At 34.6% G+C, this 19,136-nt stretch overlaps 3 protein-coding genes across 3 annotated transcripts in view; 2 read left to right on the top strand and 1 right to left on the bottom strand.

Moving 5' to 3' along the window:
* Window positions 1-9,246, bottom strand: part of LOC111629380 (fumarylacetoacetase-like) — a 25,599-nt gene extending 16,353 nt beyond the window's left edge. The window contains exons 1-3 of the mRNA XM_023373272.1: window positions 9,195-9,246; window positions 6,574-6,726; window positions 4,810-4,865 (exon numbers count right to left, since the gene is read on the bottom strand). Coding sequence (XP_023229040.1) covers window positions 4,810-4,865; window positions 6,574-6,726; window positions 9,195-9,246 — 261 coding nt within the window. The remainder of the gene's footprint in view (window positions 1-4,809; window positions 4,866-6,573; window positions 6,727-9,194) is intronic.
* On the top strand, window positions 8,847-10,165 carry LOC111629379. Its single transcript, XM_023373271.1, has one exon. The coding sequence runs from the start codon at window positions 9,311-9,313 to the stop codon at window positions 10,163-10,165; it is 855 nt and encodes a 284-aa protein (XP_023229039.1). The 5' UTR covers window positions 8,847-9,310.
* Window positions 10,166-10,488: 323 nt separating this feature from the next.
* Window positions 10,489-14,576, top strand: LOC111629378. Its single transcript, XM_023373269.1, has 2 exons — window positions 10,489-12,161; window positions 12,241-14,576. Exons 1-2 carry the CDS (start codon window positions 10,649-10,651, stop codon window positions 14,574-14,576), a joined length of 3,849 nt encoding a protein of 1,282 aa, XP_023229037.1. The 5' UTR covers window positions 10,489-10,648.
* Window positions 14,577-19,136: the final 4,560 nt, after the last annotated feature.

The raw sequence follows: 19,136 nt of genomic DNA, 5'->3' as shown, positions 1-19,136 counted from the left end.
TAAAACAACAATTAAAATTACTTATATTTCAAATTAAAATATATTATTTTTATTCTTAACCTATTTTAATAAATTTTAAAAATTTTGCATTAGGTCGCCATGCTGAGAATCATGGGTTTGTCCAAAACTATATGTATGATGAGAAAAATGGCGAATATTTCCTAATGGCACCAAATAAAAATGCATTCCATCCACACTGGTGGAATTACACAGAACCTCTGTGGATAACAGCTGAGAAGAATGGAATCAGAGTGGGTTCCTACTGGTGGGATGGCTGTCAAGTGGAAATTGATGGCATCAAAGCATCCTTGTGCAAACCATACATACCCTACTCAGATTGGATAAACATGAAAGACAATGAAAAGGAGATATTTAATGATATTCTGGATAAATGTAAAAATAATGAGCAGCAATTATCATTAATTTATTATGAAGCAGTAGATGCCACAGGTAAATAAGTCGCATTTTCTAATGAACTTTCAAAAGTGCAATTTTTCTTTTGATTTTAGGACACAAATATGGACCAGATACTAAAGAAAGAAGGCAAGCTTTACAAAGTATAGATTCAGACATAAATAGATTACAAGAAGAAATAGTTAAAAAAGATTTACTCACTAAGGTTTGTAAAATTTTTCTATTCAGATTTGAAAATTATATATATATATATACACACCATTACAATAGAATTTTGAAAAATTTTCTAATAATTTCAGAAAACTGAAAAAATTTTTTCTGATACTGAAATAAAATTTAGTGGTATTACTTTATTGAAACATACTAGTTTTCTTAAATATACGTAAACTTGAAAATATTTAATAATGTAATTTATGTCTATATATTTGTATATATTTATTGTAAACTATGTAAACTGCTTTTTATTGTTAGAATGTGTGTTTCTATGGCAATTGTGTTCAATTCAAATTTTTCTTACAACTTAAAAATTATTATAAATTTAACAGATTGTTCTGAGATTCAATTCACTTACATTTGAGAAAATAAATTACTCTGATGCTATAGTATAGATTAAAACTGACAGTTTTTTATTTCCTCTGCATCATTTTTGATAGCTAGTCTTACATTTAATGAACTAGATAATGATGAAAACTTATACAAGGAAACTCTAAAAGATTCAGACTATTATAATACATTTATGCATGTATTTCAAAAATGCAGAAACGTTTTTAATGTAACTTCAAAAAATAAATAAGATTTGGTATTACTATGATATGCTTCTTGTCTAGTCTTTGTATTAGCTTGTAAGCACTAAATTGGCCTTTCTCAATTGCTATCTGATATCCTGTGGTGATGTAATAAGTTTAGCAATAGAGAAAGGCCAATTTAGTTAGTGCTTACAAAACTAAGAGTTGATATTGCCAGCATAGATGATTTATCACTAATTGCAGTCCTGTTTTCTTTTTTATTTTTCTAGAAAATTTATAAAATTTTGTTCAGATGTTTTGGTATAAATGTTGGTCAAACAACTATACAATATGACATTAGTTTACTGTTTTAAAGGATTCAAATTTGAATCAAACTTTGATTTCATTCATGGAGTGTGATTTGAGACATTATTCATTTTTTGTCCATATTAGCAAATGCCATTGCAGGTCAGGTCCACTTATAATAGACATACAGTAATTGAGACTAGTCATAATGTGTTGGGTCTCATGTTAACAAATCAATCAAGCTATCATTTTCAGAAAAAATATGTTATTTAAAGCAATTTGCAAAGTCTGTTAACTCTTAACTGTCATTTTGCTGTATTTACATTGCATGCGTGTGTGTGTGCTTGTATATTTTTTACAAGTTTCCAGCTGTCTTTTACATGATAAAGTAAGTTTCAAAAAATAATTATTCATTTTTATTTGTTAATGAACTTTGTGGTTCAATAAAAGTAACTTAAATTATAATTCCAAATACAAGATGCTTCATACCACTCAGACATTCCTGATAATTTGAATCCCCATATTGAACTGCTTTAAAATTCCAGAGAAAAAAAACTATTTTACATATGAAAAAATATATTAATCATGCCATAATGGGGTCTCTCAGACTATGATAAATTTTAAACTCACAAAAATGGAAAACTAAAATCTAGAAATAATAAGCATGTACTAAAAAAGTATTAACTTTATTCTGGTGACAAATCCTACAATAAGAATATTGAGCACTGTGTGATTTCACTTTAGCCCTTAACTGTGATTGTGCAAATATTATTACAATGAATTTGAATTTAGATAAAGACACATTAATTTTCAAACTAAATTTAATATGAAAAATAATGCCTTAAAATTGCACCTTTACACTTATTAATAATTAAATTGTTTCATTTATTTATTACATTAGAATTTAGTTAGTATGCTATCAGTTTATTTTTAATTCTAAAGTGATAGAGAAGTTGAAATATAAACTGATTATTACTGAATGTTTTTCATATTTTCTATCAAGCATAATTGCTACCAACTTCAATAGTTACAGTGCACTCTCCTAAACAATATTCCTTGCAATATATGGAATTTTTAATGTCCATGACAAATTCATTAACGTAAAATTTTCAGAAAATTTTCATTTACATTATTTTAGAACAGTATTCTCATGCAAGTTGTGAAATAATATAAATTGAAATATTGACAGATTGGCCAAAATTTCTCAAATCTATTTCTTCCAATAATTTAAAAAAATACCAAATAGCTGTTGAGTAACATTACAAATAAGTACTGTATATTGGTGTTGAAACTTGTTAGGGCTAAGTATGTTTCCTAAGTTATTTTTGTATAATCAACAATGCAAAAATTCAAAATAAAATATTTAATTAAGCACTTTTGCTTGAACACTCTGAGGAAGCTCAAGCTTCTGTTGTTCTGCAAAGTTCATCTATTATTACAAAACAAATAAAGGTGTCTTGTAATAATATATAGAAGTTCTAGCTTACAGTGCGTAGAAAAGTTCATCTAATCTAATTTATGAAACATACTTAGCCCCAACAAGTTTCAACACCAATATACAGTACTTATTTGTAATGTTACTCAACAGCTATTTGGTATTTTTTTAAATTATAGGATTTAAAAATAAAAGTTTATGTCTGTAGAATAAAAAAATTTTCTTTCTTCAGAGCTACAGAAAATTAGAGGATTCTTTCTCAAATATTTTTTAATTTGAAATTTAAAACTGTTCTATGTACAATTGAATTGCATTGTTCTTTCTAAACATCTGAGGAAGTTTGAGTGTTTGAAAAGTGCATAATTAAATATCTTATTTTCAATTTGTATATAGTCAGTTATGTGAAAATAATTTATGATTTTAATTATCATTTTTAAAAGAATCTCTAAGAGATTCTTAAGAAACCTCGCTGATTTGATGTAACATTTTAAATCAAATTTTACTGAAATAGTTTTTGTAATTGGTAATTTTATAAGAATACCCATAAGAAGAGAGCTGTGTATTTCATTTTTACTTTTATTGCTTCTTAAATATATGGATATTTAGGAAGTGTTATGTTGGAAGAAAAAACAAGTGCTATGTTTAACATTAACTAAAAAGATTTTTTAATGTTCAAAAGAAAATGTCTCTCTATAGACAAAAAAAAAGGGAAGGTGCTTTATTTTATAACAGTCGGTTTTACTGCCCATGACGCTTTTGACAACTATTATAAAATAAAGCACCAAACATGCACAGTGACATGCTGCAGAAAGAGATCAAAGCACATTCACCTCAACAGGAAACAATTGAAAATTGACTTTTGATGAAATACAAACAATATCACTTTTTANTTTGAAACTATTGTAAATTAATTAGAAATTTAATTTTTCAGAGTATTAAAATTAAATTATTTTACTTCTTTTACAGGTATCTTCAACATTCATTTTCATTTTGATATATTTTTAAAAACGGTATGTACTATTTCCTGTTGAATAAACTGATTAATAATTATATTTCAAATATATAACTGCAGTACCTTTAAAAAACAAATGTTTTCAATCTTCTCCTAAGACCTTCTTCATGTATTATTCAAAATTGGAAAAGTCTAAAGAACACAATGTATTTCAAAATTCGTAACCTCCAATTAGATGCACATTTGTTTTACAGGGAAACTAAGTTGCTGGACTAGATAAATGTATTGTGGTTATATACAGTAATACCTCGATTTACGCTACCCCGACTTACGCGAACCCGGAGTTACGCGATTTTCAAATCTCATCGATTCGTCTTTTGTTTGAGCGCCACGCAACTATTGGTTACTCATTTCCCCACACTATTGTTCAGCTCACATGTTCGGATGTGTCGCGCAGAATTGACACATAGCTACAATTTATTTTGTATTATTTATTTTCTGTATTTGTTATATATACGAAGACTTGAGAGACGCTATGTGGTGATTTCTTGTAACCGTGAACGAATCAAAAGATGAGATAAGATTAACGAGAAAATTTATTAGCTTACATATATCTGACTTGGATTTTACACAAATTGCGAAATTATACCCCGACTTACGCGATTATCGCTCGGTCCCACCTATCGCATAAGTTTGGGGTATTACTGTATTTGTTTCATTATCCAGATTTGTGAAGTATTTGCTCTTATTTGTATTTCAGCTATTTTAGATTTTGATAAAAAATGTTTGACCTGAATTTTTTCTAATAATAGAATAAAATCTAAAACTTTAAATTCTACAAAATTTGGTATCATTATGTGAAAGAGACTAATGTTTGTTTCTTAAGGTAACTAAATTACAGTAATGTAGGTTAAATGTCTCACTAAGAGTTTTAGAGTAGGTTAAATATATAATATTGTTAAACATGCAAAAGTTACAAATGCAAAAGTTACAAAAAGAAATAAATTAGTGTTCCATTTCTGAATATCTCGAGCTATAAAATAAAACTTTCATTTGTTAATTTATAAAAATAAAAATAATAAAATCTTGAAATTTGCTAATTTACAGAATATCTATATGTAAAGTTCACTTTCTGATCCTTTTTGATATTTTTTTAAATTTTATGGCAAGAAAGGAAATTAATTCAAAGAATGAAAATTTATTATTAGTTATCATAACATAATGGTTACAAAAACAAAATCAAAATTACAAAAGAAATTAACTTATGCATAATAATTAATCATCTATAGTTTGATTTATATTTTAGAATAGAGATTTCTCAATTAACATGCCATTATATTTTAATACTTTATTAAATTTCCTAAGTATATCTTGAAATTTTATAATATTCACTCATTTGTAAATACACATTAAAAATGGATGTGGCAAAAAATATCATTAACTTTATTAAATCATAAAAATTTTCCTTCTGTTTTACTAAAGTAATTTCTTTTGTTCTTTATTTCAAAGCCAAGTCACTTCATCCTCAAATGCTGCATAGTTTTAAATTCTTTCAAACAAGAATAAACTTAAATTCTACAAAAATTATTTTCAAAATGATATTAAAATTTTTTATGTTTACATATGTAATATTTAAATACAGTAAGACCCTGCTTAATGTGGGCGATGCATTCCTTCCTAGTCGACAAAGTGCTATACAAAACAATGTTAAATGAGGTCATTTTAACACAGAGTAAATAGGGAAATGGGAACATGCAACCAAACAAACAGATTTTACTTTCATTTTAAGTTGTTTTTATATTGATTTGCATAATAATATATGTTAAATAACACAAACATATGCACACAGAAATATAAAGTTCATTTTTGCAATGAAGATCCTGGCTCTTCTGAAATTCTTGTTTTTTTGCGATAAAGTCATGTAGTTTCATTTGTCACTTTCTTTTTATTTGCTTAAGCAAATATCAGTAGCAGGAGATCACATCCAAAATGCCTCATCTTGTTTTTGTACTCATTTCAAAATCTGGATCATTCACTACAATTTGATCAACGATTTCAGTTTTAGTTATTGTTATCAAACTTTTATTAAGGAAATCTGTAGAGAAATGCTTTGGGTTCTTCGTTTTCAGAATCACTATTTTTCAGTTCTACATGAATTCCTTGTTCTGTCAGTTCTTGAAGGTCGTCGTTGGTAAGGCTCTCACCAGAAATCTGCAGTAACTCCTCAATATCCTGCTTGTCCTACATCTCCTAGTCCTGCTGTATCAATTAGGTTGACAACTTGGTCAATCTAACTATACAGTGACAGGCTCTTCTCATTGGGAATTCTTGGATACCTTCAGCCATAACTTCTTCCACACTTTGTTCATGCATTTGTCAGTTAATTCTTGCCAAGCCAAGTTGATATTGCCCATGGCATCCATGATGTTATATTTTTGTTTCAAAATTGCACCAAACAAACAAGATTTAAGGAAAGTACAGTGCTACGATGAATTGCCACCTTTTGCTGATTGGTTCGTGTTTCGGAATAATCATATGATATATGAAACAATGAAATGTGACAATAATTCGAATCAGCGTAAATTTTGAGCTTTTTTTAGGTTTTGAGCAAACCACGTTATATCGAATCAGCATTAAATGAGGCAGCATTAAGCAGGGTCTTACTGTATTAAATGTTTGGAAAACACTACATTGAAAAATTAATTCTTAATAATTAAAATAAACCTTAAATAAATTCTTACCACTCCAATCATTCATAAGAACCATTCCAAATATATAATCTTGAGCTCTATCAATTGATACAGGTTGTCCTAATTTTGATGGTAGTCCAATAAAAAATGCCATTTCTAATTCAAAATCCATAAGTTTTGATAATCCAAATTCAGGTGGTTTACCTAATGAGAGAAAATTCATTGTTAAGTATTTAATAAATGTATTGAATAGTAAAAAAAAAATTCTAAAATTTAAATAAATATCCAATATAAGTATAAAATTATAAGACAAATTTGAAACTATTGTAAATTAATTAGAAATTTAATTTTTCAGAGTATTAAAATTAAATTATTTTACTTCTTTTACAGGTATCTTCAACATTCATTTTCATTTTGATATATTTTTAAAAACGGTATGTACTATTTCCTGTTGAATAAACTGATTAATAATTATATTTCAAATATATAACTGCAGTACCTTTAAAAAACAAATGTTTTCAATCTTCTCCTAAGACCTTCTTCATGTATTATTCAAAATTGGAAAAGTCTAAAGAACACAATGTATTTCAAAATTCGTAACCTCCAATTAGATGCACATTTGTTTTACAGGGAAACTAAGTTGCTGGACTAGATAAATGTATTGTGGTTATATACAGTAATACCTCGATTTACGCTACCCCGACTTACGCGAACCCGGAGTTACGCGATTTTCAAATCTCATCGATTCGTCTTTTGTTTGAGCGCCACGCAACTATTGGTTACTCATTTCCCCACACTATTGTTCAGCTCACATGTTCGGATGTGTCGCGCAGAATTGACACATAGCTACAATTTATTTTGTATTATTTATTTTCTGTATTTGTTATATATACGAAGACTTGAGAGACGCTATGTGGTGATTTCTTGTAACCGTGAACGAATCAAAAGATGAGATAAGATTAACGAGAAAATTTATTAGCTTACATATATCTGACTTGGATTTTACACAAATTGCGAAATTATACCCCGACTTACGCGATTATCGCTCGGTCCCACCTATCGCATAAGTTTGGGGTATTACTGTATTTGTTTCATTATCCAGATTTGTGAAGTATTTGCTCTTATTTGTATTTCAGCTATTTTAGATTTTGATAAAAAATGTTTGACCTGAATTTTTTCTAATAATAGAATAAAATCTAAAACTTTAAATTCTACAAAATTTGGTATCATTATGTGAAAGAGACTAATGTTTGTTTCTTAAGGTAACTAAATTACAGTAATGTAGGTTAAATGTCTCACTAAGAGTTTTAGAGTAGGTTAAATATATAATATTGTTAAACATGCAAAAGTTACAAATGCAAAAATTACAAAAAGAAATAAATTAGTGTTGGAAACTGATATTAAAAAAATAAATTTTAATAAGGTAATTAAGGAGCTAATTCAAAAGTAGCTAAAATTTATGAAGAAGCAGTAAAATATTAAAGATTTGTTATTTATATATAATTTTAAAAAAATCATTTATTAATAATATATAAAGTTTAAAAAATCCTTTATTAATGCAAACTAGTAATTGTTTTGTAAAAATTATAGTATAAATATATGTTCAATCAACATTTTTCAACATTTGTAAAGTAAAAACACAAAAAATTTTAAATAATTTAGTTTCATAACAGTGTTTAATCAATGTTTTAAAATAAGAATGTTCAAAATACTGTTTTAAAGCATTTCTTGTAAGAATTTTGTGACTGATGAAGGATCAAGAGGAGCCAAAAACATTTCTCATAATTAAATAAGTTTAGTAACCTTTAGAAGCAATCATCAGTCTCTTATATAGAATATAAAACATGTCATCTTCTAAACTTATAAAAACTTTCATTATTTCTATGTTAAATTTTGAAAAAAAATTTTCTGATTTTATTTATTTTCTCTCTATTCACTCACTTAATCTTTAACATTACACATGTCAGAAAGAAATGCAGCTTGATAATATTCTATAGTAGCACATTTAAAATGTTAAATCTCACAAATCAGATATGTGCAAATATCAATATATTATCCAAGAATTCAATCTTTTCTGAATTTAAAATTAATTCAATATATATATTATATATATTGGGGTTTATCTAATAAATCATCTTATTGTTATTGTTTCAATAATAATAATAATTTTTAAAAATAATTAATTTATAATTCATTATCTATAATTTTTGTGTAAGATTTAGTTACATAATCATCAAGCTCATTTCATAAATTTTAATATGAAGACTAAATAAGATTAGTTAAAGCTACATTTTAAAAAACTTAAAATGATTCCAAGTCATACCTTTGTTTTTACTGAAAAAATGTTTTCAATAAAACATTAAAATTAATGTTAATTTTTGTTAATTTAATAAAATTGAATGTGTGTAAGAGATGTTACAACGAGCGGGCCCACCAACAGCGAGAGGGAAAAAACATCTGGCAACACCGAGTTGAACGAGGCTTCGCACGCTTAGATTGTTGACGGTTGACGACTGTGTAACCAGCCGTACGAATAATAAAGTGTTTCATCCGTATTCTCATCCGTAGTCTCATCCCTTTGGGTTATTGCGCATAGACACGACATAAATGGTGCCGTGACCAGGATTTGGCCAGAACCGACATCAACAGGTACGCAATTCCCTTGTTACTACCGTTATCCGATCCGTTGTCGTCCCGCTCATCGTTACGGGCTTTCGCCGCCATATTGCCCGTCTTCTCCGTTGTTCGCAGAACTGATTTCATTACCCCACCGTCACATGACCGAAACATGACCGAAACATTTCCGAACGGAACAAATCCAAATTCCACCAAGGAATTGAGTAAGCTCCGACGCTGCCGTAATACCATAAGAACGTCCGTGACGAAGATGATCGGCAAGATCAACGCCATTTCGGACCCGACGCCGTCCGATGAAATCGAACTGTCCCGTGACATGTTGAACAATTGGCTTAGGGAGTTAAAGATATTAGATGAAGCTATTCATGATAAACTCGAGGACACGGAATACGAAACCGACGCCGCTGCCTGTGAAGAGAGAGAAGAATCTACCCGACTTGCCGTGATTCGAGCCCAACGAGTTCTCGACCGTAGGAACGCCGCATCCGACCTCACCCCGGCAAGCCCCATCAGTCCCGACTCTCCGTCCTTTATTGGTCAACCACAGGCACCCACTCGCACCAGATTGCCCGCCTTGGTCCTTGAATCGTTTGAAGGAGAAATAGCTAAATGGCAACGCTTCTGGGAACAGTTCACAGCGGCCATTGATGAGGACCCAAATATACCGGACATTGAAAAGCATGTCTTCCTTCGGGGATATCTTCGCGGTGAGGCTAAGCGCCTAGTAGATGGCATCGCCATAACCGCAGGGACATACGCGGTGACCAAGGCTCGACTACTGAAGAAATATGGAGATAAGAACCGTATAATTCAGGCCCACATCGACTACCTAGACGGTCTACAACCTTTAATCCATCCGACCGCCGCCAAATTGAACGACCTCTTCGTGGAGTGCAACAATAGAGTGCACGCCCTGAAAGCCCTGGGAGAGCCCATTAGCCATTATGGACGCATCCTAACGCCGAAAATCCTTCGTGTATTCCTAGATTCTTTGTGTGAACGATAGCTCATTCATGCCTGTCATAAGGGTATCAGTGAATCCGATCTGGAACTATTGCTGAAATTTGTGGGAGACGAAATAGACGGTATCACCACTGCTGCTACTATCCATGGAACACAGGACCAATTTCTGACAAGAAAAGAACCCCGAGTTACAGCAGCCGCTCTAGCAGTCCGGACGAGGAATAAGTCCTCGGGAAGAAACACTAAAGGGAGAGAATCATCCTATCCCCCGTGTGCCTTCTGCAACAGCTTCCTCCACTTCAGTTCTGATTGCGCACTCATAACAAATCTGAGAAAACGTGCAGAGAAACTGCGCGAGACCAACCATTGTTTTCTGTGCTTAGGCCAAAACCATACCGCTCGCAATTGTCCCCGACGAGGAAAACGGACATGTCGACGATGTGGACGCAATCATCACGTTTCGATATGTGAGACAGACTCAACGCAGACTCACACGACAGTCGCTGCTAACAGACCAACACCACCTATGACCCAACCCGCAACATCTGCACCGGGGTTTGCTCCCTCAACTATTAGCACAACTCGAGCCACAGTGAGTAAAATTGACGTGCACTCAGACTTTACGTATCTACAGACAGCTCGAGTTTGGGTTCATGGAGCAAAGGGCACCGCAAGACAAGTTAGATGTATCTTAGACCCAGGAAGCCAAAGGAGTTTCGTTGGCACCCCCCTCATTGACTCGCTAGAACTGGAAGTGATTGGATACGAACCGTTGGCAATTCAAGCCTTTGAATCTGATGCTAGTACCTACACATCACGTCGTCGAGTGCGACTCACTCTGTCCAGCTGTGTCAGCAGATTTGCTACATCCTTAATAGCTGCAGAATCTTCGAATACTTACCTCCCTCATCCGACCGTATCACAGTTCGCCTATCCCGTCAGAGAGATGCCACCACTAGAACTTGCAGATCCACAGCAGGAGTCATGTGATTTACCCATTGAAATACTAATTGGATCCGACTTTTATTGGCGATTTGTCAAAACGGAAAGCCCTATTCGCATAAATGACACTCTGACATTAGTTCCATCGCACTTTGGATGGATTTTGAACGGTAATCGGACTAATGTCTCGATTCACCCAGTACAGGTTAATAGTATTACAACTCCTTTGGACCTGATACTACGATCAATGTGGGATCTGGATACCCTCGGCATCCGAGAGTCGGAGGAGAAGTCGTTGACCGTCCATGATGCACATCTGCTCGACGGCTTCCGTCAATCGTTCCGGATCAAGGGAGGAAGGGCAGAGGTCCGTCTGCCCTGGAAGCAGAACATCCGCCTCACAGATACAAACCGCACAACTGCTCTGCGCCGTTTTGAGTCCCTACGTCGCAGATTCAGCAAAGATATAGAGTTCAGCAATATGTACACACGCCACATGCTCAACTACTTCTCCAACGGTTATGTGGAACGGGTTGACGAACAAGCAACATTACAACAGACCTACTACTTGCCACATCACGTAGCGATCCGAAGTAAACACAACATTTCCAAATGGCACATCGTATTTGATGCTTCTTCTCATGTGAAAGGACACCCTGCCCTCAATGATGCCTTGGAAGTGGGTCCCAACCTGATGCCGGACATCATAGCGACACTACTCCGCTTTCGTCTTCACAAAAGGGCATTAGTGGGAGATGGCAGTCAAGCCTTCCTCCAGCTAACCTTGCACCCCGACGACCGAGATGTCACCCGCTTCTTCTGGTTTAAGGTGGCCACCGACGAAAAGAGGCATCTACACACTACAAAGGAATTGGCTGTCTACCAGTTCCAACGCCTGCCTTTTGGACTAGCTTCCAGTCCATTTCTCCTGTCAGCCGCCCTCCGGGAACTTGCTGCCAGCTCCACAATCAGCCATCCCTCAGCTGCCCACATACTGGACAAAGGTCTATATATGGACGACTTTTCAGCAGGAGACGATACCGACCCCGCTGTCATACAAATATATCGGGACATTACAGATATGATGGCTTCCTATGGCAAAATGGGCTACCAATTCGGAATTGCTGAAGAAGCTATGGGAAGACACAAAGATAGCATATGCCCAGAAAACATGAATTCTCGGAGTAGACTGGGACACCGCAAAGGACGAATTCGCCATAGACTATAATGACGTCGTTTCAGATGCGGTGGAACGCCCCGGTACGAAACGCCTGCTACTTGCCGCAACATCCCGTTTCTATGATCCTCTCGGATTATTCGCACCCGTCTCCATTACCGGGAAAATCATTTTCCAAGACACTTGGCTCCGCGGACTCCAATGGGTTGAAGTCCTGCCAGCAGACATCTCAACTCATTGGAAACACTGGGTAAAAGACCTACAGCATTTGTCATTTGTGTCCATACCAAGATGGATCAAAATGACAAAACTTAACCTACATCTAACAAAAATCCACGTCTTCTGTGATGCTAGCGAGCGTGCCTATGGTGCTGTCATTTACATCCGTACCAATCTTCCATCAGGCATTTCCACATGTCTTCTCTGCAGCAAAGCTCGTCTAGCCCCCATCAAAAGGGTTACCTTACCTCGGCTAGAACTGCTTGCAGCCCTGGTGGGTTGTCGCCTGCTAAAATACGTTACTACTGAAACCAACCTTCAAAGAGAGGGCGCTGTCCTTTGGAGTGACGCCAAGGTGATCTTAGGTTGGATCCGTGGACACCCCAATCGATGGAAGACCTTTGTACAAAACCGAGTGACGGAGATTCAAAGCATCACCAACCCAAATCAATGGCGCCATTGTCCCTGCACAGACAATCCAGCTGACCACTTATCCCGAGGCCTAACGGCAGAACACCTACGCAGTTGCACATCCTGGTGGCGCGGTCCCCCGTGGTTATCACAAACAGAAGAATTTTGGCCGGCCAATGACCATCCGACACCATCCGATTGCGCCGCAGAAGAACGCAAACATGTGGTCACCCTGCACACTGCAGCCCATATCGAATTGTTAGATACATCTCGCTTCAGTAGCTACATACGCCTCCTCCGAGTAACAGCATGGATCCTCCGCTTCATTACACTTTGTAAAATTCACCCCCGGAATAACCACCCGAAAGGAGAACTCTCAGCAGACGAAGTAAGCTCAGCGAGAGACCACTGGATCAGATCAGTACAGAAGACATATTTTGCTAACGAGTTAATAGCACTCAACTCCGGTACACTCATATCAGAAAAATCACCCATTTATCGTTTCCAACCATTCCTGTCCAATGGGATCCTAAGAGTAGGGGGCCGATTGCAATTTGCAGATGTCCGCGCTTCCACACAGCATCCAATTCTACTAGATGGCCGACACACCTTCACCCGTTTCCTCATCATGGACTGCCACTTACGCCTGGGGCATCTGGGCACTCGTGTGGTTCTTGCCAACCTGAGAGAAGAGTTCTGGATCCTGCGAGCTCGCCAAGTCATTAAGACCGTGCTGCATAGATGCCTACCGTGCCAGCGCCACAGGAGTCAGCCTTACCAAGAAACCGAAGCCCCCCTCCCTCCTGACCGTGTATTACCCTCTCTGCCTTTCTCAGTCACAGGGGTAGACTTTGCCGGCCCACTGTATATCCGAAAGGGTCAGTCGATAGAAAAGTCGTACATTACACTGTTCACCTGCGCCACAACGAGAGCTGTACATCTAGAGCTGTCTTCGAGCATGTCAACAGACAGTTTCCTCCTTTGTTTACAGCGCTTTGTAGGACGACGAGGCCTCCCTCGCAAGATTTACTCCGACAATGCCAAATCCTTCCACGCAGCCAACAAGGAACTATGGGATCTCTGGCAGTCACTCTCTGATAAGCAGCTTGTCCGCTACTCTGCTCACCACGGCATCACTTGGGTCTTTAATGTGGAGAAGGCGGCTTGGTGGGGAGGATGGTGGGAGAGAATGGTGGGGAGCTTGAAGAGATGCCTCCGCAAGATACTAGGGAAAAGTCTGGTAAATGTGGAACAAATGTCTACCATACTCACCGGGGTAGAAGCCGCCCTCAATAGCAGGCCTCTGGTACACAATTATGACACCGAGGAGCCAGAAGCACTCACTTCCTCTCACTTCTTGATAGGGAAAAGAATCTCTGACCTCCCAGAGCCCAATAATCATACCCCCATTCATGACCTCGTGAGACAGTGGCGTCACCTACAGTCCATCATCGACAGCTTCTGGAGACNAAAAAATAGCAAAGATATCAAAACTTCAGAAATTCTTCAAAGTGCTCTCAAAATCTCAAGATGCCCAGAGGGCCATGGGATTAAGGCCTCAGCTTATCGCGCTGGGAATTCGGGATCGAGTCCGGGACCAGCAACTCCCCAGGAATTTTTCTTGGACGGTCTGTCCCGGATAAATTGGGTCATCCCATTGTGGACCTGGCCAAACTCACAGTGGATATTAAAGAGCTATATTTAAGTGTAACAGGGCTGAAAGAGCCAAAAAATAAACAAACTAAACTTTAAATGTAATATTATGCGTATTTATAGTAAAACTTATAAATGCAATACAGTACCTTCATTATTGTAAATCATGTTAACATAAAGCATAAATACTTCAATATGATTTTTATATTCTGATGTATTTAATTTGCAAGATTTTAAAAAAATTCTGAAAAAATATATATGTCAATATTCTATTTATAAAAGTATATGAATGGTTACTGACACGCCCGTGTCAATAGTCGAAGCCTATTATCAAAAAATTGGAATGGCTATTGTTATAGACGTGTCGATACACCTACAACACAGTAATGGCTATTGACAGGATCGTATTAATTAGCGACGTAACGTGATATTTGTTCTGTTCTATTAACGATATATTAATTGCTGGAAAGTGTATACTGTATATTTCTTTCCATACGAATAAATAAAGTAGCGATTCGTTGAATTAAATTTCTTATAGAATTTATTGATTTGTAATAAGAGTTAAAAATATTCTGTGTATCGAGTAGAGTCATCAGTGTCCGTAGAGGGGAGGGGCAAACTGGGCACTTGTCCCCATAAAATCGAGTAAAAAATTTCCAAAAATTACAATCGTAAAAGTGATTTAGATATGTACTTTACGCCTTGACCAAGGGATGATTTGTCTTTTTATATTGATGCAATACGGTATGGCAGAGTTTCCTAAACTTCTTGGTAAAGTGGAGTCCCCTTATTAGGGAAAATTCCTTTTTGCGGAGCACTCACAACACATCGGCATCTTTTGTTATAAATTTGTACAAATACGAACGAGAAAGAACCGAGGCCAGCAGACTCTAATATTTTATTTTTAAATTATTATTTCACGAATTATTAAATTAAAATGCATATAATTATGTATTTTACATAATTATACAATTTTGTATGTAATTATTTATTAATAAACAATTATATACATTTTATTTTTATCATTCAATGAAATGTTAGTTGTACAAATGATGTGTGATAAGGGTAAAAGGCAACTACCATGCTGAGGTGTACTGCTGACTCAAATAAATAACTGCTTACTAAAAATATTTGTAAAATAAACAAATATTGCATTTGATGCATTAACTTTAAAAATGTTTTAAAAGATTAATAGAGCCCTAGAATTTCAGTTGAGGAGTCTTAGGGCTCCATGGAGCCCACTTTGAGAAAAGCTGGCTTAGAGAACACAATATTAGTTTACAATATAGAATGATGCAGATTCATTAATTTAAGGATGCTAGATTTTTTTCCAATTCTTCTCTGATTATGAAGCCACTCATTAATATGGCTTTATAGACATTTAACAAGAAGTTGAGGATGATTACAGATGAGTATGTGCTGCAATTTTCCCAAGCAACAAGTGTGAATTAAATAGTATAAAATATTTAATATTAAATAATAATTTTTCTTTATACAAATGATTTTGGAATCAGACCAAATCATCTCTCTTCCATCCAATAATATTGGTAAATAAATAAAATAATAATTGCAATTGTTTCAAAATTTCAATTTAATAAAACTTGCAGACTTAGTAAAGTGCCTAAAATAAAACTATATAGAAAACTAACTGTTACCTGTGACTTTGCCTGTGGGGGTTTTGCAAGCAAACCCCATTTATATTCAGTATTTCAACAACCATAGTAATTGTTACATAACACCTACCACTGAGAATAATGATAATTGTTGAGAATCAAATGAACTATTTTCAATTTGATCAATTTTCTGGAACTTTTACAATCATTCTATAATTGAACCAATATGCAATAACAAATTTGAATTTAAAACAGTTTGAACATTTGGTTAAAAAATCGAAATATATGAAAATATTTATAACAACGTCTGAAATGTTATCAATTTAATACACCTAAGTACTCAATGAAGACTAAACGTAGTTGAAAACAAAAAAATCACATCTAAAATATAGTACAGTAGAAGCCATTCTTCTGGTTAAGCCTTAATGCTCTCCCTCCCCCCACGGGGGAATTTTGAAAAATCCTTTCTTAGTGTACATTTTCATGACGTACCTAATTTCACCTCTTTAGGTTCATCAGTTTGCTATGGGTGGTGATGAATCAATCAGTGACTCAGTCAGTCAGTCAGGACAAGTAATTTTATATATTTAGACTAGTCACCAAATTATCAAAATTTTAACTAGGTTAATTTTAAGTCAAATAGAAATTAATTTATAAACACCAGAAATAGGAGAGTACCATCAATAATTAGAATTTGATTACTGTTTGGCTATTAAATAATTTATTTTTGTTTTAATTGATTGTTGTTGATTTTACATGTATTAATACATATGTAAACATTAATAAATTAAAATTGGCTCGATTTATTAATGATAATAGTATAAAATCAGTAAGAAGAATACAAGATAATTTATGATTGAACAGATTAAGACAAAAATTACTTTTCTAGAAATTTGAATTATGTATGTGATCTTTGTAAAAAAAAAAAAAGAAAAAAAGAAACTAAGTTAGTCTAATTCAATTACAGACTACAGAAATTCAATAAATTTTCAAAATTTTTTATAGAATATAAAATATTCTATATTTGAAATATTTGTATACGTTATGTTCACTCCAGGAATGTTGCTCATTTTGTGAATTAAGCAGTTTTTTTGCTATTTCACAAAATAGGCAATTCAAACTTAGTCTACTTCATGAAATTGTTATTTTATATTTTGCAATAAGTTACTGACTTTTGTTTTACTCATTGCTTTATGACTTAAAAAATGTTGAATGAAAATTTGTTTTTAGTATTGTCTTCTTACTTGAAAATTAATTAAAGATATTTTATATTTCCTAATGATGTTTATTATGTACAGTACATATCACATTAAATGTCAGTAAGTATTCATAGAAAAAACTTCAAAATTGGAAACTGCAAGACAATGGTAAATGAAAAAGAAACAAAATAAAAGCTCTCCAAATGCTTTCATTTATATTATATATAAAATATCAAACAAAAAAATTGAACATATTTGAGTTTAAATTACATAAATAATGCAAATTCATCCAACAAAATGGTTCTTCATAATACATAACTTCATATTTGTTTTTCAAAACTGCAATGCAGCATAATAATCAACACTTGGCATAACTCATTCATTTATTTCAGCTTTTGTTGAGACGTGTTTATACACACATTTCGGGCTTTGTTTTGCCCCTCCTCAGTCAACTAAAAACATCCTTATACACACTATAACCCGACATATAAATTTTAAAAAATTTTTGTATTTTACAAGTAACACATAACCAGAGCCGGCCCTACCATAGGGCGAACTGAGCAGCCGCTCCAGGCGCTAAGTTCTAGGGGGTGCCTCAGTGGTAAAGAAAATTAAAGGAAAAAATATTTTTTTCACTTTTCGATATTTTAATTGTAAGCTTGTGGCCAGTATATGAATGGCCTTATCTGTTGAGATGCGCGTGGGCGGGCTTCCAACCCCGCCTAGGTTACAGGCAGGGGTGCCACCTGCGGTGCCACACAGAGTTTTCACTGCAGGCACCGCTGTTTTAGTTGGAGAGTCCACTTCGAAGCGCCGGCACGATCCAACCAGAATCTCCATATTAGAAAAAGCCTAACTGAACCAATCTCTAGCCGAGTACAGTGGGACTGATTTCTTCGAAATATTAGATGTAATAAAGACAGACATTTTTCCAGTTCGACGAGAGTGACCGAAAAGTTGTAAATTTTGGGAATTTCCGTGGACAACACCTGGTCCTAAAACGAATTAGTTAGAAAACAAACGATGGACAATCTATGAAGTTTAACGTATTTAGACTTTTACAGCTGTGGTGAGAAACGTTTAAAATTTACAAGAACCCTGTCGCGTCTTTTGAGGTATATCAGTGATGCGACAAAAGAGGCATTTGAAATTGACCGGTATCGGCACCCTCGGGATTTGGCAGCCCGTGTGCATGTACACTCCGCACACCTAGCAGGACCGTCTCTAATTCCACTCTAAGGTCAGAGCCGTGCTGTGCTATGATGCAGTGATGCATTATGGCACGGCCGCATCAGGCGGCACCGTAAGGGAGCGGCATAAGCAGCGAAATCAAAATATTATTTGAACCATTCAATAATTAAAAATTTTTACGCAACGCTTTTCTATATTGATCTATGTTATTCCGATATTGATGTATATTATTAATGATTTATCGCACGCCTCTGCTTAAGTGCTTTCGGTACCCTTTGATTTCGGTTTATGGTGCAAATGAATTGTTGGAGAGCGGCAGTCAAAAGGCTTTTGACAAGACAGCGCAAAGCTATTGTTTTTGTTTGTAATATACCGCGCGACTCTCCTAAAAGCTGAGGCGGCAATTATCATAAAAGACAATTGCACGTGTAACGTGTTGATAGTTCTGCTTTGACCTTAAATTATTGACAATATTTGGTTTTAACGTTAGTTTGTCTCTATAAGTAGCGAGTGGCTGTGCTGTGTTTAAATCAGTGAATCAGATATATATCTGTATCAGTATAATATTTTTGCATTTTTACTAGTTCAGTTTTTTGTGTTTAAAAAGTA

Source organism: Centruroides sculpturatus, unplaced genomic scaffold (genome assembly GCF_000671375.1).
Source record: "Centruroides sculpturatus isolate CEXI.00-Female unplaced genomic scaffold, Cexi_2.0 scaffold643, whole genome shotgun sequence".
Classification (NCBI taxonomy): Eukaryota; Metazoa; Arthropoda; class Arachnida; order Scorpiones; family Buthidae; genus Centruroides; species Centruroides sculpturatus.
The sequence above is the reverse complement of the archived record's forward strand: the minus strand, read 5'-3'. Positions and strand labels throughout refer to the sequence as shown.

Excerpts from the sequence above, each read along its gene's own strand:
- LOC111629379 (XM_023373271.1), top strand. The coding sequence starts at position 9,311 with ATGACCGAAACATTTCCGAACGGAACAAATCCAAATTCCACCAAGGAA.